Source organism: Mastigoproctus giganteus, chromosome 5 (genome assembly GCF_048544385.1).
Source record: "Mastigoproctus giganteus isolate SK-2022 chromosome 5, ASM4854438v1, whole genome shotgun sequence".
NCBI lineage: Eukaryota > Metazoa > Arthropoda > Arachnida > Uropygi > Thelyphonidae > Mastigoproctus > Mastigoproctus giganteus.
In genome coordinates, this window is record NC_143579.1 from 193,536,625 (window position 1) to 193,563,409 (window position 26,785).

The 26,785-nt window shown below is 38.5% G+C and overlaps 1 protein-coding gene across 1 annotated transcript in view; it reads left to right on the plus strand.

Moving 5' to 3' along the window:
* LOC150085960 (dynein axonemal heavy chain 8-like) overlaps positions 1-26,785 on the plus strand; it is a 1,559,705-nt gene that overhangs the window by 801,133 nt on the left and 731,787 nt on the right. Inside the window, exons 50-51 of the mRNA XM_090374756.1 lie at positions 1,395-1,537; positions 21,839-21,973. Of these exons, the coding sequence (XP_090230882.1) occupies positions 1,395-1,537; positions 21,839-21,973 (278 nt within the window). The remainder of the gene's footprint in view (positions 1-1,394; positions 1,538-21,838; positions 21,974-26,785) is intronic.

The following is a 26,785-nucleotide window of genomic DNA, read 5'->3' on the forward strand; positions in this document are numbered from 1 at the left end:
ATTCACAAAGGGGAACCAGATTGGAACTGAGACCACATATATTTGGGAAATGGATGAGAAAGTGTTTGGGTGGTTTAGATCTTTTTTGCAGATGTTTGTTCTAATTGTTTGATTATTCATGATATTTTTCAGTAGCAAGAAACGCAGAAAAGAGGACACGTTGTATGAAGTAATGAAATTTTTGGATATGGATTATATATGGCAAGAATAAGCCAGCTCTTTGATATAACAGTGCCATGACAATGCCCACTGCATACACATTACTTGGACAGACCCCCTCCAGTCACTGTCTGGAAGGGTAGTGAGTTTATACACTAGCTGATCCAGAAGCCTTGTAGTGAGTTACCAATAGGTTTTGTCTGGTGGACTAATTGGCCGCTAATTGCAAATACAATTTTCAACTTCGACACGAAGCCTGATATACCTTCATTAATATCAGTGATAAATATACAAATCAACAGTGGACCCAACACCGAACCCTGTGGGACTCCACTAATAACATTAGTCCACGAAGAGCAGCACCCTTTGATTACCACCCTCTATCTTCTCCCACTCAACCATCCTTTTATCCATTGTAGCACTTATCCTTAATACCATTCTGCTCCAATTTGTACAATAGTCTTCCATGTGCAACAGTGTCAGACGCTTTCCTGAAATCCAAATATATGATATCAAAATTATTTTTTGCATTCAGTACCTTTGTAACCACATCATAATATCCTATCAAATTTGTCAGACAAGACCTACCCTTAACAAACCCATGCTGTGGCTGAATTATTGCTGCAGTCTTGTCTAGATGATCCTGCAATGCATATTTAACCAGAGACTATTATTTTACCCAGAACAGAAGTTAAACTAACTGGTCTGTAATTACTTGTGTCACCCTTCGATCCCCCTTTGTTAATTGGGAATACATTTGCACATCTCCAGTCCGTGGTGACCTCCCCTGAGTCCAAGGATGCTCTCATAATTATGGCTAAGGGTTTGCTTAGTTGCTTTGTCACCTCCTTTAATATAACTGGATAGATCCCATCCACCGTAGATGCCTTTCTTATGTTTAACTTCAACAATTTCTCCTCCATTTTGCTCTCAGTTATTACAAAATCATTAAGCACCCTGCTACAATTTGTTGTAGAATTTGATATCTTAAATAGATTCAAGGCAGAACTTGAGAAACATTTGGAGGGAGTGGATGGATGAAATAAGGGTTTTTTTTGGCTGATGCTATAGAAGCTTGCTTTCTTGCATCATGTTCCTTTGCTAATGCTAATTTCATACTATGTAAATTATTATATTAGCTATTACATAAACTCAGACTAATTATTCTGCCCATTTGATACTGATGATAAATATCTGATGCTCTTCTAAGTAGCATTAATCTATGTTCTGTTTAGGAAACTGGGAACATTGGATGACTCAAGTTGAAGAGTATATTTACCCCTCTGATAGCATACCTGCTTTCTCTTCTATACTTGTTCCTAATGTTGATAATGTTCGGACAAGCTTTTTAATTACCACAATTCTAAAGCAGGAAAAGGTAATTTTTAAATTAAGTATTGGTAATAGTTTGTATAAATCAAACTTAAAATGAAATAACAGAAATATAATTATTAACTTTATTTTGTAACCTAGATTGTTTTTAAAACTGAATTTTCGATCCCAACTTTTCAAAGCTTATAATTTAGCCATGTATATGCCTTTTGATTAGTTTAGTCAATAATAGTATAACTGCTATTCTACATATCACCTTTGTAGATGTTTTTAATATAACTACATATGAATGCATTTCATAACCCCCCCCGGTTAATAATAATTTCTTAATAATAACTAGGGGGGCTTCATCCCCTTCTCGCTGCTCTCGCTTCTTTTGATAAAGTAAAATAAAATAAAATACTTACAGAAGCTTTTGACACTGTGTGTGTGTCTCTTCTTCAGCTATGAATACATAAATACATTACTGTATCTATATAATATCGGTGAAGATACACCATAAACAACTCTTAAAGAAAAACTGCAATCATAGTTCAAAAAAAAACTACAATCATAGTGTGAAAAAACTACAGTCATTTCATCTGTATCTCATATTGTGCTCATCCTTCACAATGAGTTACCAAGTATTCCACTACCTTGAATAAGTAATGCTTCACTAATAGAGAAGACTATTATTACTTATTCTCGGTTGGCGCTACCACCCAGACAGCACCGTTTCAAAGCTAGTTGGCTTTTCATCGGTTAGTGCCTTTCCTACTACGATTGTAGTTTTTTTTTAAGAGTTGTCCATGGTATCTACACCAATATTATATAGACATAGAATCTTAAACTCTTAAAATATTATACTTTGTTGCATTTAGTTTATTTAAATACATTACATATGGAAATGAAGAATGGTACTACGTGATCATGTTAGATATACATAGCACGTGATCACGCTTAAACAGATGCTTGTTTTACCACAGTAAAACAAACTTCTGTTATGTATTTTTGTATTTGTTACATATTATCATCTCTCTTCTCCCACTGGCTGAATAAATATCACTAGGAGGAAAATTATTTTAATGTTTAGAAAGATAATAATAGTTGGTTATTGATACTTTCAAGTATTATTAACTAAGGAAAACTATATCTATTACCAAAATAAAATCTTTTTGTAATGGGTATATAATTTTTTTTATTTTAATTCATAGCTTAGGCACTTTTGGCAGTTAGTGCCTCTGTTTTTAGAAGCTTATACATGCAGCTTTGAATATATATTTGTTATTTAAATTTTTTTCTTAGCATAGTTCTGTGCACACTGTAAAAGAATTTCATGAAATAAACTGTTATTTCTTATAAATTTTTTCATCTGTGCATGTAGTTTTTTGTAATCACTACATTCCATTTTCAGTGGCTTATGTAGTTGAAATGGAAATTGCAAATATAATGATATTTAGAAAAAACATCTGGTAAGCAACATAAACAGCACCTGAAATTATTTTGGCCTTATTTACTGTGCAGAATGATAGTCTTACTAATTAACAACACATTATGTACCAAAGGTTTCAGAAAAATCAGTAGAGCTATAGACAGTATCTATAAAAAGGTGACTTTTCTGGATCATAAATCCAACAGAACATGAGAAAAAAAGCATTTTGTTTAAAATTGGGATTGGATGCATGCTGTTTTTGCATTCAAAATATTCTGTTTTTGCATTCAAAATATTCTGTTTTTGCTCTTTGTTCACATATGCCGGAGGAATTTACAACTAATTATTTGAGAAGAATATTGTTACTAACCATATTTAGTAGTCAACTGAAATGTTGTTGTTGTTATTTTTGTTATTTTAGTTTTTAGGAGCATTAGCAACTAAGGCCATATTGCTCCGAGATATGCGGTGGTCATTCCCTGACCTCTCCGCATCCTCCGTATTTGGTGGTGACTGGCTCGAACCCCGGTCTAATCAAGAAGCGTGTGCTACGCACTGCTGCTCCTTCCCACCTGGCTACGGAGACACCTCAACTGAAATGTGTGTACTACTGCACTCATGTGTTGACCATAGTGACATACTGTTTTACGTAAGGTGCTACCAGTGGTTCCTCACATCTGTGCCATAAGTGCCCTTGTGAAGATACAGTGCCTGTTAAAACCAGAATTGAGGGTAGTGTATTGTCTTTTAGAAATTTGCTATGTTCTGTTGTTGTATACAGGTGAAAAGATAAAGGATCCTGTGCCCCAGTAACCAAAGCACCAGCAATGTCTTTATGTGGTGTTAAATGACATGTCTTTCCCTAATAGTTTTATGTGGTTAAGGGACTTTAATTCTTTCGAGGTTTGTTCTGTATAAAACGAGACCTGGGCAAATGCAGAAAGCTTCTTGTAGCGAACTTTGTTTTTTATGAAAAAGAATTCTTCACCACGAGGATGAGAATGTAGTGTTTGAAGCATCTTGTTTCTAAAAAGATGGTAATGATGACAAATGTAAAGGACTTATTCCTAGTCCTCAGGTATACATCATTTACAGAGTTGATTTTCTGTAAGGCCAAGTTCTGCAAGATTGGAGTTGAATGATTCATGGCCAGTGATTGTATACATTATATAGAGCCCGAAGAAGAGATGTGGGGAATGTTTAGGATAGGCAAGTGTTGCATTTGGAATAAAGTGTTTTTCTACACTGTCCTTAGTTGATTGATTCCAGTCATTTTGCCAGTATTGGTTAAGATGTGCTGAGATATTCGGCGAAGGTAAAGAAAGCCAATGCAGGAACCATGGAAAACTACAGGAAACTTACTGGACAAACTGGTTTGCTGCTACAGCAGTTTCACCCTGCATTATCAATTAATTGATGGTATCATCATCATTATTCTTTCTTGGTGACTCCTTCTACTTCTCTCTCTCTCTCTCACTCACTCAGGGTAACTCGGAAATTTATTTTAGCTGGTGCAGCATAAGGCTCAGGCTTCCTGGCACTATATGGCTAGTAATAATAATAATAATAATAATAATAATAATATCGGTTGCAGCAAAGATATTGATTGACACATAGGTGTGACAGACAATGTACTAATTGGTGCGTGAACACATCAGACAGTAACATCATTGCATTAAGTGATTAATTGACATTATGATACGTATATATATATATTTTTTTTTTCCTAACCTAACCTTTAAGTGTAGATTAGGAAATAAGGTTTCCTATGCTATGATGTTATCGTCTGTTGTGTTTATGCACCAATCAGTACATCGTCTGTCATGTTTACATGTCAATCAATATATCATTCTCAACTTCTACTGCCATTACCAATAACAGCCGACCTGGCTAGCCAGGTGGGTAAAGTGCCTGCCTGGCAACCCAAAGGTCGCGGGTTCAAATTCCGCCTCAGGCTTGGATCAGAGTAAAATGCAAAAACTTTGGGAGGTGCATTATGGCCACAGAAGCTGATGTACCAACAACTAACAAAAAAAAAAAAAAAAAAAACACACCCAATAACACGCACCCTCTGTTACCAAGGGTGCAGGGAGAAACTGCTGTAGTGGTAAACCAATTTGTCAGGTAAGTTTGTTGTCGTTCTCGTGTTGGCTTTTTTTAGCCTTTTTCTCCTGTGTGGGAGGGTTGGAGAGGTCTAGGTTATAATTGAGAATTGTAGCAGGGATTGATTTCAAATTGCAGTAGCTAAGCCTTTGAGTGATAACTTCCAGATGTAGTGGCAAAGCTCCAGCAAGGACCTGTAGATCCTGCATACATTAGTGCAACAGGCACATGTAGTGGTCATGACAATCTATTTCTGGTTAGATTCCAACTTGTGTTGAATGATAGCCTGCTGGTACCATATGCCCACACCGTAGCACTCAGCTAGAAGGAAACTGCTTTGTACAGTCAAGGTCCTATAGTCAATATTATGGTGCTACCAAGTTTTGCCAATAGTATACACTGTTTAGAAGTTAGGGGTCTCTCATTATAGTTTATGGGGAAAAGTAGGGGGGGATCAAAATCTTGCCAGAATGATCAAATATCAATGTAGACCTGAAAAACAAAAAAACTTCCTATTCTCTGATGCCTGTAACTGCTAAAAGCAGCACATAAATAGCAATTCAGACAAACCACCTGCTCAAAGTCACACAAGGAAACCTCCGCAGTCAGTAGAAAGATTAAGTCATGGAGGTAAATTTAGTGAGAGTGGCAATCTTACTCCTTATTGTCTCATTAATGGTAGCATGGTGACCAATGACCCATTAACAAAGACGTCAGGTAAGTATGCATATAAATCTACAAAAAATCCCTATAACAGTAAAACTGACCTCACCAACAGATTCCGTATGCTAAAAATATCCAAGTAGTAACTAGCTTTAGATTTAATACTTGTAAATCCATAGAAATGAACTATCATATATGAGCAGAAATATACGTGACTGGACATGGACAGCCAAAGTAGCGACCCTCAGGTGTTACCCACTCAGCTAACCACACTTGGGGGTTCATGAGGCACCCAGGATTTTAAGATTAAGTTCATTCTTTTAGATGGGGGTGTCAAAATGGCCAAAAGCATCTGTGTAGCCTTCAAAGGTTTGATTTATGGCCCAAGTATCCATTATATCAATGAGTCAATGGGATAGCACAAATGAGTTCTGTTAGGCTATCAGCCTTCCAGTTACTGTTTTTCACCATGCTTTCCTCTTCTCTATTACATCTTTATCCCTAATCAGGACAAGTTCTTTTATCCCTGATGCTTGCTTGACATATTCAATCAATACAATACCTCATGGTCTACTTCTAGGATTATTAACATTTTTTCTTTGAATGTCTTATTAGCTGATCTTTTTTCTCACATCAGTACATGTCCAAATGGATGTCAGATGAAGTGAGGAGAATAGTGGCAGAAAACAAAAATGCATGGGATGATCATAAATTATTTGGGGACAGAGATACCTACAGTAATCCTAAGATGCCTTAGCATCCTTTGCTAAGGAAAATCAATTAAAAAAGTAGAGAATTCCTTGCTTATTTTAACACTAGAAGGAAAGGGATGAACCACATTAGTCCACTGGGTATGAATGGCATAAATGGTGATCTTGTAAAGGACTGACAAACTGAATAACTATTTTGCATCTACATTCATACATGAGATAGTTTTTAGTGATAGTGATATAAAAAGTATACTTAATTCTAACTGAGTGTTAAATGATTTTATGATAACTCGGAAGAAGTTTGAAGAGAACATAAATTTAATAAGTCCCCCGGGGCTGATGGAATCTATCCAATTATAAAAGTTAAGCTGAATGAGATAAGAGTTAATAGTTCTCCTATTCACAAAGATATACCTTGGTTAAAGTAAGTAATTACTTTAACCAAGTAATGGGGATTTGCTGACGAGGCTACTAGAGACGGTCGTTTTCAAAGCCGCTAAGTGGATTTTTCTTATTTATTGATTTGAAATTATTGTTTTTCTAAAACTTTTGATTTAAATTTAGTAGTATAACATTATTTTGTGATTTTTTGATTAATTTGGTGTATTTATTCTTTACTCGGCCTTGTAATTGCATAAAAGTATCGGTAAAGGTTTCCACGTGTTTCAACTCCGCTAACCGTTCGTAATTTTCCCGCCTTTGTGATACGATATACCGTACTAGATAGCGTTAGTTGAACTTCGTTAGCAGTTAAATTGTACGTTTAAATAAATACATATAACGACTTAGATTACAAACGTAATATAATTAATTTTATTTAACATAATTAATTATACATATAACCACTTAGGTTACGTAACATAAATAATTAGTAAAAACAAATAATTAATACATAACTTGATACGAAAGTTATATAAAGGGATTTCGCAGATAACACTCGTTACTGAAACGTAAATATTTCGTAGATAACACTCGTTACTGAAACGTAAATATTCCGTAGATAACACTCGTTACTGAAACATAAATATAGCGTTATAACTGTGTTTGGATACAAGTTTAGGATTTAATTTTGTACAGAAATTGAAATTTTATTGAAAGTAAATCTAAATCATGACTCAAACCAGAGCAGCAAAGCAAAGGGCTCAAGCTAATGGGAATGCTGTGGCCCAGGGGAGAACTGAGGGGGGCAGTTGTCCTCTGAATCACAGCCTTGTAAGATGCACTATTTGCTTGATGTTTGCGGAGCAGTCAAGTATGGGACATGATACTGCCATGGGGGATGTCTTTGTGTGTGTGCGATGCAAGGAGTGTAAGGATATAAGGCGACAACTCAGCGTTGTTATGGGCCTATATGAGAGCTTGAAGGATAGGGTGGATGCCCTCGAAGGATTACAAGTGAGGGGCCCATCAAGCTCTCAGCTGCCCACACCAATGCCAGAGCTTGCACTTGGTCATCGCGGAACACAGCGGCAACCCCCAAGGCAGAATGCGCTGGTCCCAAAGGAACTAGTAGTTGTTGGTGACTCTATTGTCAGGGAAACGGGAAACATGCTTTGTAAAAAGGATAGGTGGAATAGGACCAGGGTATGTCTGCCAGGGGCAAAAGTTGATGACGTTGTAGAGCGGATATCATCTTTTAAGGGCACAAAAGGTGATATAGTTGTACACGTTGGCACTAATGACATTAAGAGTAGGAGATCGGCGGAATTACTTGACAAGTACAGGTCACTGATGAAAAAAAGCCGTGAATTAGGGTTGAAATTGAAAGTGTCTGCAATTCTGCCCAGACACGATAAGAGGGAGTATATGATGAGAGCCCTGTCAATCAATTCGGCCCTGGAAAGATTGTGCAGGGCTCAAGGGGTAGAATTTTTTTCAGCCTGGTCTGTACTTGTTAACAGGAGAGACTGCTTCTACAGGGATGGGATACACTTAAATAGAAAGGGTGCAAGAATGTTTGCTGATGCTATCGAGGCAATGTTAGGTGGGTCGGAAAACTGCTAGATTGGGGGGATACAAGGACTAATAGATTAACAGTAGCCACTGGCAGAGGTGAAAGTGATTCTTGCACTGCTTCTATTGGAATGAGCCGCAGCCTGGAAAATAAGATGCAGGATATTTCAGAGACTGCTGGGAATCATTGGGGTACAAGTAAACACATGGGTTGTGTTAGGGTAGCTAAGAAAAAGAACAGGTGCATGTATACTTGTGTGTACACCAATGCTAGGAGTTTAGTAAATAAATTTGATGAATTTGAGGTATTGCTCAAAACATCAAAGGCAGATATTGTGGGGATTTCAGAGACGTGGTGTCACACAGATATAAGAAATGCAGAACTGGAATTTGGGGAGTACAATGTCTACAGAAAGGATAGACAGGATAGGAAGGGAGGAGGGGTTATGCTATTATTTAAAAAACACATAAAATCCAAGGAAGTGAAGCCAGTCGACATCGCTGGACAGTGCAGTGTCGAGTCAGTTTGGTGTGACATAAGCATTGGGAGATCAAAATTGAGAGTAGGAGTGTGCTATAGGCCTAATGACTCTGATGAGTATAATAAGAAACTGTTCGGAGAAATAGAGTGGGCCAGTAAATCAGAGAGTCTTATAATGGGGGATTTTAATTTCCCAGATATTGACTGGAATTTGGGGGCTGGTCACTCACACAGTAGCAAGGCTTTTGTGGATTTATTGGATGATTGTTTTCTACATCAGCATGTTCGGGAGGCAACTAGAGGGAGTAATACTCTTGATTTGATTATCAGTAGTGATTCTTCATGCATTAAGAATCTGCAGATAAATGAACCACTTGGTGGCAGTGATCACAGTGTGCTGAAGTGGGAGTTACTCAAAGAGGTAACTACCATTAGGGGTAAAGGGAAGGGGTATTGCTTTCGTAAAGGCGACTACAATGGACTGAGACAGTATTTAAATTCTATACAGTGGGATCAACTGATGATATTGCCAACAGCAAATTCAAAATGGGAAGCATTCAAAGAACTTATCTTGGAAGCTACTAGGCTTTACATACCAACTAAGAAATATTGTTCAAGGTTTAGGCCTAAATGGTTGTGAGATGAACTAATGAGGCATATGGCAGAGAAGAAAAATGCATGGGATACATACAAATTAACACGTGACACGGACGCCTATGATAGATACAAGTTGATCTGTAACCAAGTTACAAAGGAGGTTAGGCAGGCGAAGGCAGATTACGAGAGATCCTTGGCAAGGGATGCGAAGAAAAACAGCAAAGAGTTCTTTACTTATGTAAACTCTAGAAGGAAGGGGATGAATCAGATTGGTCCACTTGAGATCGATGGGTCAACTGTTGATGACCCTGCTCGGGTAGCTAACAAACTAAATGAATATTTTGCATCGACATTCACACATGAGGAGTTATTCAGCGAGGGGAATGCCAGAGGTGTATTCAACTCTAGCAGTAAGCTAGAGAATCTTGTAATAACTGAGAGCAAAGTGGAGGAGAAATTGTTGAAGATAAACACAAGAAAGGCACCTGGGGTGGATGGGATCTATCCAGTTATATTAAAGGAGGCAGCAAAGGAGGTAAGCAAACCCTTAGCCATAATTATGAGAGCTTCCTTGGACTCAGGGGAGGTACCCATTGACTGGAGATGTGCAAATGTGACCCCAATTCACAAAGGGGGATCAAAGGCTGACACAAGTAATTATAGACCTGTGAGTTTAACTTCTGTTCCCGGAAAATTAATGGAGGCACTGGTGAAAGAAGCACTGCAGGATCATCTAGACAAGACTTCAGTTATAGCTAGGACACAGCATGGTTTTGTTAAGGGGAAGTCTTGCCTGACCAATTTGATTGGATACTATGATGTAGTCACAAAAGAACTGGATGCAGGGAATAACTTTGATATTATATACTTGGATCTTAGAAAGGCTTTTGATACTGTTGCACATGGAAGACTGCTGCACAAATTGGAGCAGTGTGGCATTGGAGGCAAGTTGCTGCTATGGATAAAGGGGTGGTTGAGGGGGAGAAGACAGAGAGTGGTAATCAATGGACACTGCTCATCGTGGACTAATGTTATTAGTGGAGTCCCTCAGGGTTCAGTATTGGGGCCTTTATTGTTTTCTGTATTTATAAATGATATTGATGATGGTATATCAGGCTTAATGTCCAAGTTTGCAGACGATACGAAGGTTGGCAGGGTTGTCAAGGACACTACTGACACTATGCTGCTGCAACAGGATTTGGAAAGGTTGAGCAGATGGGCTTCGAGGTGGCAAATGAAGTTTAACATTGACAAATGTAAAGTACTACATATGGGAAACAGCAACCCCAGAGCAACGTATCAACTCTGTGGTACTACACTGACAGTGGTAGAGAATGAAAGGGACCTGGGGGTGGTGGTGCAGGCAGATATGAAGTTCTCTGAGCAGTGCAGACGAGCTGCAAGAGTAGCTCATGGTGTATTGTCAATGATATATAGGAATTTTTCTAGCAGGGATAAGGAGGTGATTATTCCCTTGTATAAGGCAATGGTCAGGCCACACCTAGAGTACTGTATACAGGCCTGGAGGCCTCATTTCAGGAAGGATGTAGAGCTGCTGGAACGAGTACAGAGAAGGGCAACTAGATTGGTGAATGGGACAAAGGGGTTCTCTTACGAAGAAAGGCTTAAGTTTTGCAAATTACAGTGTCTGGAAACTAGGCACCAGCGGGGTGATCTGATAGAGGTGTACAAAGCCTTGAATGGTTTGAGCATGCTCAATGCTGATGGGATTCTTCCTCTAGCTCAGAAAAATCACCTGAGAGGGCATAAATTCAAATTGAGGAAAGACAGATGTAGGATAGATGTGCGGAAATTTGCCTTTAGCCAGCGGGTGGTTGGTGGGTGGAACAGACTTCCATCCCTTGTCGTGGAAGTTGATAGCCTAAATAAGTTTAAGGCTCAGCTGGACAGGTATTTCGAACGAACAGAGGGGTGAAGTGGAAGTGGTTATTTTTATTTATTTATGTTACTTTTTTTTTTTTTTTTTTTTTTTTGGCTGATGCTGCATAAGCTTGCTTTCTTGCATCAAATGCCTCTACTAATGCTAATGCTAATGCTAATTACAGACCTCTAAGGTTCTGTGCCTGGAAAATTAATGCAAGCAGTAGGTGAAGTTTTGGAAATCACCTCAACTGGAATAACTATAAGGCAATCACAGCTTGGATTTATTAAAAGGAGATCATTTCCAAACAATCATATTAGCTGTCTCATAATAGATACTGTGATGCTGTAACAAAACATAATTTTATATAAACTTGAATTTAGGTAATTTTTGATATTCTTGCACATAAAAGATTGCTGTACAAATCGGAGGAAATTTATAGGGAACAGTATGGCATTAAGGATGAGTTACTGCTGTAGATAATGAGATGGTTGAGTGGGGAAGACAGAGAGTGGTTATCAATGGATACTGCTCTTCATGGACTAATGCCGACCGGGCTAGCCAGGTGGGTAAAGTGCCTGCCTGGCAACCCAAAGGTCGCGGGTTCGAATCCCACCTCGGGCTTGGATCAAAGTACTGCAAAAACCTTAGGAGGTACATTATGGCCACAGAAGCTGATGTGCCAACAACTACCAAAAAAAAAAAAAAAAAAAGTCTAATGTTACAAGTGTACTTGTATTAGTGGAGTTAAGCCGAACCCATTGTTCTTTTCAATATTTATTAATGATATTAACTAAAGTATATCAAGCTTAATGTTTAAGTTTACAGATGATAGAAAGGTTAGCAGGGTTCTTAATGACAGGAATCAAGCTATGCTACTGCAACAAGATCTAAAAAAATTAGATCTTGTTGATTAGAGGTAGATGGTTGAGAAATGGCAGTTGAAGTTAAACATTGACAAAAGTAATGTACTATATATGGGTAGCAGTAATCCAATTAATGTAGTAGCTGTGTATGTAATGTATTAATGGAAATGAAAAAGACCTGTACAGTGAGCTATGAAGTTCTTTAATCAGGTAGCCAGGACAACTTGTCGGATTCTCTCAATGATGTTGAGAGAATCAAAAATATTGTTTAAAGTTTAGGCCAAAATAGATGTTAGATGACCTAGTGAGACTCGTGGCAGAGAAGAAAAATGCATTGGATGCATATAAATTATCAGGAGACAGATGTTTATGGTAGAGATAAGACAGCATGTAATCACATCACAAAGGATGTTAGGCAAACAAAGGCAGATCTTTGGAAAGTATGCAAAGAAAAACAGTAAAGACTTTTTTTTACTTATTAGCATTAGTAGATGCATATGATGCAAGAAAGCAAGCTTATGCAGCATCAACCAAAAAAAAACCCCTCCCATTTCACTCCTCCATTCTTTCCAAATGCCTCTTCAGCACAGTCTTACATTTATTTAAGCTATCAATTCTACAACAAAAGGTGGAAGTCTGTTCCACGAATCAACTACCCACTGGCTAAAGGCAAATTTCTGCACATCTGTTCTACAACTATTTTTCCTCAATTTGAATCTGGGCCCGCTCAGGTTCTTAATCTGAGCAAGAGGAAGAATCCCAGCATTCAGCTCGCTCAACCCAGTCAAGGCTTTATACACCTCATTTTGCATCGACATTCACACATGAGAAGTTATTCAGCGATGCCAGAGGTGTATTCAACTCTGGCAGTAAGCTAGAGAATCTTGTAATAACTGAGAGTAAAGTGGAGGAGAAATTGTTGAAGATACACACAAAAAAATCACCTGGTGTGAATGGGATCTATCCAGTTATATTAGAGGAGACAGCAAAGGAAGTAAGCAAACCCCTAGCCATAATTATGAGAACTTCCTTGGACTCAGGGGAGGTACCCACAGACTGGAGATGTGCAAATGTGACCCCAATTCACAAAGAAGGATCAAAGGCCCACACAAGTAATTATAGATCTGTGAGTTTAACTTCTGTTCCAGGAAAATTAATGGAGGCACTGGTTAAAGAAGCACTGCAGGATCCCATCAAGACAAGACTTCAGTTATAGCTCGGACACAGCATGATTTTGTTAAGGGGAAGTCTTGCCTGACCAGTTTGATTGGATACTATGATGCAGTCACAAAAGAACTGGATGCAGGAAATAACTTTGATATTATATAATTGGATCTTAGAAAGGCTTTTGATACTGTTGCACATGGAAGACTGCTGCACAAATTGGAGAAGTGTGGCATTGCCTGCAAATTGCTGCTATGGATAAAGGGGTGGTTGAGGTGGAGAAAACAGAGAGTGGTAATCAATGGACACTGCTCATCGTGGACTAATGTTATAAGTGGAGTCCCTCGGGGTTCAGTGTTCGGTCCATTATTGTTTTCTGTATTTATAAACGATATTGATGATGGTATATCAAGCTTAATGTACAAGTTTGCAGACGATACAAATGTTGGCAGGGTAGTTAAGGACACTACTGACACTATGCTGCTGCAACAGGATCTGGAAAGGTTGAGCAAATGGGCTGAGAGGTTGCAAATGAAGTTTAACATTGACAAATGTAAAGTACTACATATGGGAAACAGCAACCCCAGAGCAATGTATCAACTCTGTGGTACTACAGAAGCACTGCAGGAACATTTAGACAAGACTTCAGCTATAGCTCAGACACAGCATGGTTTTGTTAAGGGGAAGTCTTGCCTGACCAATTTGATTGGATACTATGATGCAGTCACAAAGGAACTGGATGCAGGGAATAACTTTGATATTATATACTTGGATCTTAGAAAGGCTTTTGATACTGTTGCACATGGAAGACTGCTGCACAAATTGGAGCAGTGTGGCATCGGAGGCAAATTGCTGCTGTGGATAAAGGGGTGGCTGAGGGGGAGAAGACAGAGAGTGGTAATCAATGGACACTGCTCATCGTGGACTAATGTTATTAGTGGAGTCCCTCAGGGCTCAGTGTTGGGTCCATTATTGTTTTCTGTATTCATAAATGATATTGATGAGGGTATATCAAGCTTAATGTCGAAGTTTGCAGACGATACAAAGGTAGGCAGGGTTGTCAAGGACACTACTGACACTATGCTGCTGCAACAGGTGGAAAGGTTGCGCAGATTGGCTGAGAGGTGGCAAATGAAGTTTAACATTGACAAATGTAAAGTACTACACATGGGAAAGAGCAACGTATCAACTTTGTGGTACTACACTGACAGTGTTAGAGAATGAAAGGGACCTGGTGGTGGTTGTGCAGGCAAATATGAAGTTCTCTGAGCAGTGCAGACAGGCTGCAAGAGTAGCTCATGGTGTATTGTCAATGATATATAAGAATTTTTCTAGCAGGGATAAGGAGGTGATTATTCCCTTGTATAAGGCAATGGTCAGGCCACACCTAGAGTACTGTATACAGGTCAGGAGGCCTCATTTCAAGAAGGATGTAGAGCTGCTGGAACGAGTACAGAGAAGGGCAACAAGATTAGTGAATGGAACAAAGGGGTGCTCTTATGAAGAAAGGCTTAAGTTTCGCAAATTACAGTGTCTGGCGACTAGGCACCAGCAAGGTGATCTGATAGAGGTGTATAAAGTCTTGAATGGTTTGAGCATTCTCAATGCTGATGGGATTCTTCCTCTCGCTCAGAATAATTACCTGAGAGGGCATAAATTCAAATTGAGGAATGACAGATGTAGGATAGACATGCGGAAATTTGCCTTTAGTCAGCGGATGGTTGGTTGGTGGAACAGACTTCCATCCCTTGTCGTGGAAGTTGATAGTCTAAATAAGTTTAAGGCTCAGCTGGACAGATATTTTGAATGAACAGAGGGGTGAAGTGGAAGTGGTTTTTTTTTTTTTTTTTTTTTTGGCTGATGCTGCATAAGCTTGCTTTCTTGCATCAAATGCCTCTACTAATGCTAATACTAATACTAATACTACAATGATAGTGGTAGAGAATGAAAAGGGCCGGGGGGGGGGCTAATTGTGCAGGCAGTTATGAAGTTCTCTGAGGAGTGCAGACGGGCTGCAAGAGTAGCTCATGGTGTCTTGTCAATGATATACAGGAATTTTGCTAGCTGGGATAAGGAGGTAATTATTCCATTATATAAGGCAATGGTCAGGCCACACCTTGAGTACTGTATACAGGTCTGGAGGCCTCATTTCAAGAAGGATGTAGAGCTGCTGGAACGAGTATAGAGAAAGGCAACAAGATAAGTGAATGGAACAAAGGGGTATTATGAAGAAAGACTTACGTTATTATGAAGTTAAGTTATTAAGAAGTTAAGTTATTATGAAGAAAGGCTGTTATGAAGAAAGGCTTAAGTTTTGCAAATTACAGTGTCTGGAGACTAGGCACCAGCGAGGTGATCTGATAGAGGTGTATAAAGCATTGAATGGTTTGAGCATGCTCAATGCTAATGGGATTCTTCCTCTTGCTCAGAATAATTGCCTGAGAGGGCATAAATTCAAATTGAGGAAAGACAGATGTAGGATAGATGTGCGGAAATTTGCCTTTAGCCAGCGCATAGTTGGTTGGTGGAACAGACTTCCATCCCTTGTCGTGGATGTTGATAACGTGGAAATTGAAAGAACTTAAGGCTCATTACACAGGTATTTCGAACGAATGGAGGGGGTGAAGTGGAAGTGGAGTTTTTTTTTTTTTGGGTGATGCTGCGTAAGCTTGCTTTCTTGCATCATATTCCTCTGCTAATGCTAATCAGATCACCTTGCAGGTGCCTACTCTCCAAGCACTGCTATTTGCAGAACTTAAGCCTTTCTTGTTAAGAGCACCCCTTTGTTCCCCCTCAGCAATTTTGTTGTCCTACTTTGTACTCTTTCTAGCAACTCTACATCCTTCCTAAAATGAGTATGTAAACTCTTTGATAGTATATAACAGAGCTATGATGCTCAATACATTCTGTATTTATACAACCCCAGGGGGCTTACATCTGGGGAGTACGGGCTTGGCACACCTAGCATCCTGAGCTGGTGAGTGTAATGTTGACTCCACTAGATGTTTGAGAAAATGCTGATACTATATGCAAAGTCTTGGAGCCATTCTTCCTGCAACACTTTGCACAGTGTCATCATTCTTCTCTTTCTTGGTGATTCCTTTCTACTTTTGACTCTCTCTCTCTCTCTCTTTCTCTGTGGGTAACTTGGGAATTTTTTTTGGCTAGTGCAGCATAAGCTTCAGGCTTTCTTGCACCATGTGGCTAATAATAATAATATCAATATTTGTAGAAGGGCAGCTTATCTTAATATGATTCGTAGAACACTTCCGTATGAAATGCATGGGATTTTCATCCCACGCATTTTTGTTCTCTGCCACAAGTCTCATTAGTTCATCTGACATCCATTTAGGCCTATACGTCGAACGATATTTCTTAGTTGGTATTCTGGAGTCCTTCTGAAGCAGACAGTGCTTCAGGAAGGAAAATGGTTTTTAAAAATTTACGTTAAACTTTTTAAATTTATTTAAAAGAAATTAATTTAAAACTTTTTTATTTAATTTGTTATTGTTTTTTTTTTTTAATTTTTTGAACTGTAATCATTTTGCGTTAATCTTTTATTCGGTGTAATTTCTAGAGAGTATCATACAAAGTGTTCTGCCTATCACAATGAGGTAAACTTCTCTTTTAATGACAGTAATGATAGTACACTACTGCAATGATCTGGAGAAGTTGAGCAGAAGGGCTGAGAGGTGGCAACTGAAGTTTAACAATGATACATGTAAAGTACTGCATATGGATAGCAATAACCCCAGAGTAATGTACCAACTGGGTAGTACTACACACAGGGTAGTGGAAAATGAAAAGGACATGTGTATAATGTGTATAAGTTTTCTGAGTAGTCCAAACAGGGTGCAAGAGTAGCTCATGGTGTCTTGTCAGTGATATACAGGAATTTTGCTAGAATGGCAACGAGATTGGTGAGTGGAACAAAGGGTTGCTGTTACCATGAAAGGCTTACTTTCTGCAAATTTCAGCCTCTGGTGACTAGGCATCTGTAAAATGATCTAGTTGAGGTGTATAAGGCCTTGAATGGTTTGAGCAATCTCAATACTGATGGAATTTTTCCTTTTTGCTCAGATGAGTCACCTGAGGGGACATAAATTCAAATTGAGGAAAGTCAGTTGAGAATAGATGTGCACAAGCCAGCAGGTGGTTGATAGTTGGAACAAACTTCCATCTGTTTTAGTGGAGGTCAGCAACTTAAATAAGTTCAAGGCAGAACTAGAGAAACATTTGGAGTGACTGGATGGGCGAAATGGGAAGGGTTTTTTTAACTATAAGTTTAATTATAGTAATTAGGGTATTACTTTTATTTTTATTAGTACTTTTAAACATTAAAATTATTTAGAGCATCTTTGATTTTGTTCCTGACCGTGTGTGTGTGTGTGTGTGTGTGTGTGTGTGTGTGTGTGTGTACACAGATTAGTGAATTATGACCGCTTACCTAACATCATGTTGGGCCACCATTTGCCTAGGTGTTGACTCTACATCCTTCCTAAAATGAGTATGTAAACTCTTTGATAGTATATAACAGAGCTATGATGCTCAATACGTTCTGTATTTATACAACCCTGGGGGGGGGGCTTACATCTGGAGAGTACGGGCTTGGCACACTCAGGGTCCTGAGCTAGTGAGTGTAGTGTTGACTCCACTAGATGTTTGAGAAATGCTGATAATATATGCAAAGTCTTGCAGCCATTCATCCTGCAACACTTTGCACAGTGTCAGAATAGATGGCTGTTGCATGTCCATACCCTTCACTTCCCATTCCAATACATCCCACAGGTGTTCAGTTGGATTGAGACCAGGCGAATTTGGAAGCCAATCAAGGTGTGTGATATCTTCACTGTACTCCTCAAAACACTCATGCACGGGCTCAATAACACCTGTACATTGTCATATCGGTCTCTAGCCTAGTTTCATTTCAATGCTGCACTTCATTATTAAATCTCCCACTCTCTCATCCCTTGTATGAATTGCAATAATAATGAATTGCATCCTTGCAATTCATTATTGCGGCTCATATATTATTCCGGCTCTTATATTATTCCTACGTGATTGGGGGTTCCACCTCATGACGGGTATTGCTACCAAGTACACAGGGTGGTTGTTGTTATGTATGATGTTACTGTTGGTTGAGGAACTCTCTTACAATCCTACAGCTGGGAGACCTATTGCGGCTAGGCTGTTATGTGGGGTCTTTGGCACCATATCTGTGGTTGACATGATGATTGGGCTGGTCATTACTTGTTGCATATGCCACATCTCTTTGATCTCCTGTCTTAGGATTGTGTACTTCTTGATTTTTTCCCCATAGGTTTTCCGCAGGTTGCCAGTGTTGGGTACCGCTATGTCAATCAGGTAGCCTTTTCCTTCTTGTCCACAAGGGTTATGTCCAGTCTGTTGTGCAGGATTATCCTATCCGATATTATGGCACGGTCCCAGTACAGCTTGTTGGTTCGGGTCTCTAGTACTGCTCGGGGTTCGTACTTGTAGTACGGTACACTTTCTTTGATCAACTGGTATTTCCTTGCTAGCTTCTGGTGTATTATCGTGGTTACCTGGTCATGTCTATGAGTGTACTCAGTCTGGGTGATCACCTTTCATCCCGCAGTGATGTGCCGGATCGTTTCTGAGGCCAGGTGGCATCGTCGACATGTGTCATCAGACACTCCGGGTTCCTTGGGCCGATGTATTTTCTTTAGTTTCTGGTGTTGATTACCTGGTCTTGGATGGCGAGTATGAATCCTTCATTCTCGGGGAGGTGCATCCCATTCATGAGCCATGCACTGGAAGCAATTTTATCAATGTGACCCTGATGGAGATCATTGTAGTGTCTGCCATGGAGTGTCTTCTCTGCCCATCTTTCTAGTTTGGTTTGTACCTCCTGGTTGGGGGGGAACTCCTCACTTAGGTTGAGTGAGGTATGCCACTTGTCTATCTTCCTTATGGCCTGGTGGAGTGCTGCTGCTGTGTGTTTCTGGAAGTAATCCTTCAGGTTAACTATTGCTGTCTTCTGTTACTCAATGAAGTGTATCAGGCCCCTTCCTCCTTCTTCCCGGGCAATTGTCAGTCTCTCCACGGCAGCTCTAGGGTGGTTTGGCAGCTCTTGGTCATCACTGTCCTTGTCTTTCTCATGATATCCTCCAGCTTGGTGTTAATCCAATCTATGACCCCGAAGGAGTATGTTAGCAATAGAACTGCAACTTTCTAGCCTTTATGGCTTTAACTGTGTTCCCTCTGTTCCGCTTTGCCTTCAGCAGACTTCTGAGTCTCTGATGCTATTTTTCGGTCAGTCAGGCTTTAATTTCCTTGTGCTGTAACTGCTGAGCCTGCATCATCCCCAAGTATTTGTAGGCCTCTGCCTCTGCTATGGCTTCGATCTCTTTAGCACTCTGCAGCTGGTAGTTTCGGTTGACTAATTTTCCCTGATGAAATCCATAGGGCTTGCATTTATCTAGACCAAATTCCATCCTAATATCCTTGCTGAATTCTTCGGTGAACTGGAGTAGTTGCTGAAGGTGCTTCTCGGTTCCCACGGAGAGCTTGATGTCATCCATATACATCAGGTGGGTGGGGTGTACAGGTTCTTCCTTCCTTCTTTGAGGTTATATCCGTACTTGCTACTGTTATTATTATATTATTATGTTATGATTATTATTATGATTATTAGTCATGTGGTGCAGGAAAGCCTGAGCTTTATGCTTCACCAGCCAAAAAAAAAAAAAAAATTTCTGAATTACCCCGATAGAGAGAGAGAGAAGTAGAAGGGAATCACCAAGAAAGAGAAGAATGATGATATCCATCTGGGGACCCTGGGTGTGCAAGCTCATGCTCACCAGATACAAGCCCTTGGGGAAATTGGAAGAAACAATCCACAACTTGTGTTGCAGAATGTAAATTCAGAATATCCATTCATTTTGTTCGCAGCCTATACAAGATTGCTAACAGTTAACTATTCATATCTATTAGACCAAATGCAATTTATTTTCTTCCTTCTAGTGTTAACATAATTGCTATTTTTCTCTGTATTGTTTGCCAGAAACATCTTTTAATGTGGTCTAACTTGCCTAATGCCCTTCTTACTTGATTATAGACTAGATTATACTTACTATATGTTTCTGTCTTCCGATAATTGATATGCATTCTGTGTACTTTTCTTCTCTGCCACTAGCGTTATCAGTTCATCTGTCATACAGGTAGGTGTAAACCTTTTACAGTATCAGTACCTCTTAGTTGGTCTATGAAGCCCTTCACTGCTACCCATTTAGAATTGCATTTAGCATTAGCATTAGTAGAGGCATTTGATGCAAGAAAGCAAGTTTATGCAGCATCAGCCAAAAAAAAAAAAAAAAACCACTTCACTTCACCCCTCTGTTCATTTGAAAAAGCTGTCCAGCTGAGCCTTAACTTATTTAGGCTATCAACTTCCACGACAAGGGATGGAAGTCTGTTTCACCAACCAACCACCCGCATTTGGTAACATCAACTTTGGTCCCACTGTTTAGAATTTAAGAACAGTCTGAAACCAACCAGTCACTGTTGTGGGAGCAAAAATCCTTCCAGTTTTCCTTGAACAGTAGTTTTATCTTTAAGGAGATTCCACATTACTGGTCTCTTGTTACTGGTCATGGTACTTATCCAGTTATACTTGTGACTTACTCTTTGAATACTTGGTGTGTTGTATTCCTCAACCCAACCTGTTCCAGCACTCTGTGTGTGTGTGTGTGTGTGTGTGTGTGTGTGTGTGTGTGTGTGTGTGTGTGTGTGTGTGTGTGTGTGTGTGTGTGTGTGTGTGTGTCACACTGTTCATATGCTCAGAGTTTTGGCAATAAATTGATTGACTAACATCTGTAACAGTTATGTGCAAGCTATTCATTTCTTATGTGGTGGTTTAATGTATATAATTTCTTCTTTTTTTATGTAGGACACACCCTTTGAGATGTAGTATTCCTGTTTTAATTATATGCTGTTATTTTTTGAGTGTAGTTTGTATGTCAGTGATTAAACTCAGTATTTTTTTTCACGTTAAAAGGTGTCATTTCATTTCAAATGCAAAATAATCAAGTAATGATTATTTTGCATTTGCAATTTATCAAGTAAATAAATCAATTTATTTCTGTTTTACTGTTGATAATTTTTGATAGAATTATGTGATAAAATTTGTTTATTTTTATCGCCAGTTGTTGTTGTCGGTTTTATAGTGAATCTGCATATTAGGTTATATTATTCTAGCTGACCAGGTTAGCCAGGTAATTTTGGCTTGCCTACCTGGCAACCCAAAGGTTGCAGGTTCGAATCCCTCCTCGGGCTTGGATCACAGTAAAATGCAAAAACTTTGGGAGTTGCATGATGGCCACAGAAGCCGATGCACCAACAACTAACAAAAAAAAAAAAAAAAAAAACTTGTACAGACAAGTATTTTGTCTGTGCAAATCACTACTTAGTGAACTGCTTTGTCTATGTTTACTCCAACGTACTGTTGTTACTTAACATAGGTTTATTTTTTAAAAGGCAGTACTACTGATTGGTGAACAAGGTACAGCAAAAACAGTGATGATTAAAGGGATTCTTTCTAGTGGTGATCCAGAGAAAACCATGTTTAAAAATTTAAGTTTCTCTTCAGCAACCACACCAATGATGTTCCAGGTAATGTTTCCTATACTATGAATTACTTATCGGAAATTTTATAATTCATGCCATTAAATGTGTCAATTCATATTTTACATAGTGTATACTATTATTTAAAAAACGTGTTTCCAATCTGATGAAGCAAATTATTCTGTAGCCATGCAAAGATGTGAGAATGGATTTACAAAGTGTGGCTAGAAAGTTTCAGAAATGGCTATAGTGGCCATTCCTGCAACTTTATTGTTGTTGGCCATTCCTACAATGGCCAACAAAAAGCTGCCACTGTTCGTTGTGTCGTGTTTCTATATGTTTTTTTGCAGAAAGTTGTTGTGTGTTCTTATGAGTGTCTCATGGTATTAAATTAAAGTGGAGGATTTGTTCAATTTGAAAGTTAATTAAATTTAATTCCTGAAAAAATGTAAAAATGCATGAAGAAGTTATGGAACATAAACATAAAATTTCCGGTCAGATTGAGAATAGCATTAAAACTATCAAAAGTTATATAATTGTTACAGGAAGTTAATTGGAAGTCTGTAATATCAAAGGGATTAGTTTAAATGGAATAAACAATTTTTAAAGTTCCCATTGGATTTGACCATCCCCTTCACACAGTCTGGCCTCTTCTAAAATTACTTCCCCCATTAATGGCATGCCTTTTCTTTATTCTAACTCTTGTTTCTATACTTGTTTTTTTATATGCAGCATTGGGATTTCTGTATACAGGGGAAAAAATATATATCTGAAGTTGTTTCTATAATTACAGCTCTGATTCTCCATTGAAATATTGAACTTCTTTCTTTGTAAATAAAAATTTTACTGTTATTCATATTTTTATCAGAGTGAAAGAAAATAAAGTTTATACTCAGGTTTCAGACTAGCATTCATTGTATGTGAGATATCATTGTTAAAAATATTGAATTTCTGGCAAACTGTATTCTTCTCTCTCTTAGTGAAACAGAGGAATATAGCCAATGTATTGTCCATGGTTATTTCAGATAACTCTGCTGTAATGGAACAAACTTCTGAGGCATTTTATTATCCTATTAAAGTCAGACTCTGTTAAAGTACATCCCACAAATATTCCTAATGTATTTAAAGTGAATTAAAAAACATAAACAGAGTTTAAACAAATAAAATGAAACAAACTGTTAGCTTTCACTGTAAAGTATGAGGGTAATCATCAGCTGTGTATCTACTTTAGAGACGTTCATTCCCTTGTTCCATGATACAGAAATTGCTGTGAAGAATCCCTTTATTTAATATTATGCTTTCTCTTCAGAGAAAGAGAGAGAGAGCAAAATATATATACAGTAAACCCCCGCTATTCGCGGGGGTTACGTTCCTGAGAAATGTCGCGAATACCGAAAATGTGAATACTGAGTTATGGCTCCCATAGAAATAAAGGGGTTCCGTTCCAAAGTATGAAATATATAAGAAAAAACTAGTCTAAAATTTTGTCTATGTATGTATTATATGTACCTTCATAATATGACTATGTACATAGACAGTACATTGTGAAATGCAAGCATATGGCATCGAAATGAAAATAAGAAACAATTTAATATTAAATGTAATATTTATAAGAAATTTCAAACAAATCTTTCAAACCAGCACCTTTGCTAGCTAAAAAACTTATCCCGCTAGTGCTAACACCAGTTTCGCTAAAGTGTTGATAAAGGAGTTTTGTCTTTTCACGAATGATGAGTGAACTTAACGGAATTTTATTTTGAGTTCGGTCTTCTTTTTAAGCTTTTTCCATTTTTTCTAATTTAACATCACGAGTTACAGAGCAAATTTTTGAAGCAATTAGCGCGTTTTCACGGACCCTACGGCGGATTTTTTCTTCCAATTTTTTTGATTGATCGTACCATTGACTCATTGATTTTATAATACTTTGCCACTGAGGAGACACTTTCACCATTAGAAATTTTATCTAACTCAATTTTATTCGCTAATGTCATCACCTTCTTTGATATTTGCACATTTCTCTTATTATTCGTAGCCATATTTTTGTACGGGTTAAAAAGAACTTGTCCACAATAAAGTCACTTTCTTCCATTAACACACTCGAAAAAGTCTGTTTTACACTGCAAAACGGTAGATTTATAATTTTTGTAAGCATATCAATTTATAAATTGATAAATTTATTCAATTCATAAACATAGAAATTAAAAGCAAACGACGAAACCTTCCATGACAAGCGCATAACACATACTGAACAAGGATTAGCGAGAAACATCCACGCTCACGATTTTGTCACCCCCCCACCACCCACTGAGCGCTGTTTTGACCGGGAAAGATAATTCTAGCCACGCCCATGTTTTTTTTGATGGAAAATATTCACGCCGCTTTAAAATTCACATTTTTTTAGGTTTCATTTTATATTAAATCAGCGACCGCGAATACAGATACCGCGAATAGCGGGGGTTTGCTGTACTTATTCAACTTTGTTTATCAAAGCTTGACTTTCTAAATCAAACAAATCTTTATTACTATTAATAACAAAATTTTTTTATTAAATCAAACAAAACAAATGTAAATTCAAGCTGAATGCATTGTGCTGCTGACAGCAGTTTGTAATAATGTAAACTTCTACTCTGTGATCAACTTGCATTGCTGTTTAAAAATATTTTATTGTCATCACATTAGATCACTGTCGTGTCCAACTCTATGAATCAATATATGCTGTAACAGAGAGATGCTTAAACAGAGCTAGATAATCAGGATACCTTTTCATATTTTTATACATATAATGACTCACCATCTGTAAGCCATTATAACAGATCACAAATGCATTATAATGGAACATTTTATTTCACAGCATAGTCAAAACAGTGCTTGGTTAATTATGTGAGGACTGTTTAGAAATGTTATGAAATTTTAAATGTTAGTAATATTTAGCTTTCAAGACCATATATCACTAATTTACAGTTATACTACTTAGTGTTACAGTAATATTTTTCTAAATTGGTAAACATTATTTGCAAACATTATCTCTGTTACTAGAACTTTTTCAGCTAATCATATTTTGTGATTTAACATTTTGTATATACAGTGGTACCTCGGTATACGTCCTTAATCCGTTCCAGATCCTTGGACTTATACCAAACAGGACGTATACCAAACGAATTTTTCCCATAAGAAATAAAGGGAAAACGATTAATCCGTTCCCATGAAAAAAAATCCTATTGTTATTGGCATATTATACAATGTTCCTGATCTTTGTTTGGTAATCGATTTCACCCCCTTTGCAACACTAGCAGATTTAATAACGTCTTTGTTTTTCACAATCGTAGATACCGTCGTTCTCGACATACGGTATGCAGTAGCCAAGTCCCGGATACGCATGCCACCTTCATACTTATCAACGATCTCTTTTTTCACCTCCATAGTGATCCTGCCCCATTTTCTTCATTGCTTGGCTCTTCTCATTAACTTTCTTAGAACTCATGGTTAATGAATTTACAAAACATTTACGTGAAAAAACACAAAATCACGTGAAAATTCACGGAGAGTTATAGCGCGGGCTGTTCACTGAATGGTAGAAACTGTCATACTGACACTCGTGGGCAGTCATGGCAGAGATGCCAGATCTTACCCCCTCTCCAAAAACCGAATTCAGTCGATCGAGGACGTAAGCGCGCACCGTGCACACATACGTCCTCGGTCGGTTTTATTCGGAAAGCCGAGTGAGGACGGGCACACGTACTTTGCTAGCGTCCGTCCTTGGTTGGCTTTTATTCGGTTTTTGGAGAGGGGGGGGTAAGATCTGGCATCTGAGTCATGGCTTTGTCTTGAGAGAGGTAAACAAGGGTAACGTCCGGTGTCATGACTCATTTTGATGCACGCGAGTCGTATTCCAAACAAAGGTCGTATACTAAACAAAATTTTTCGCGTCCAAACAGGACATATATCAAGTTGGACTTATTCCAAAGCGGATGTATACCGAGGTACCACTCTAGTTGTCCTATAAAGTGTAAAATTTCCTGTATTTCTATCTAGCATAATGTAAACAACAGGGAATGAATTCCCATTCACTGCAGTTGCTGCCCCCCCCTCAATGTGTGCACTGGTACGTGGTGAGGGAACCTCCCAGTGATGTGGCTGATCCTTCAGATTAGCATCACTGGGATCCATTGCCTACAACATAGGATCCTTCAGATTAGAATCACTGGGATCCAATGCCTACAACATAGGTTCCAGGCTAACATCATAGTAATCAGGCATGTTTGCCATGCACTACAACCTGTGAAAACTTGGAAAGGGGGATCCTGTGGTTGAGGAGGGCCAGCCTCAACACATCAATTTGGACCCTGCATAAACAAGATTGGTGGTCTTAGATCACTTGGCCATAATCAGTCAGCTAATGGGCTCGCTTGTGAAGGTCAACTGTATCAATGCTATGTCCCTACCCTGGTATGAGGGATAGGATTTAAGCTGGCAGTGGTGCAGTGGTTTCTGGGTAGCCTTGGCATCCCACTCCCAAGAAAATTTATTTCTGGCTAGGTAGTGGGTATCTGATTTGGACTCCTTGGTGGGGTGGGGAGCCCAGGCACTGAACCACAATAAAAACTAATATGAATGAATCCTGGTAATCTAAACTCTTCTTCTGGACCAAAACAGTCTCTGCCAGTAAATAATGACATAGATGCAGACACCACTTCAGCAAACAGGCCCAGGACTTAAGTTATATCAGATCCAATCCATACCTACTCTATTCCACTACAGAGAGAAATTTGTAGGGAAAATTTTACCCATATTTATTCATAAGAATTTGTAAGGGTTAGCAGGCTCTCCAAAATCTGTAAAATGGCTGCATTCTTGAGATAT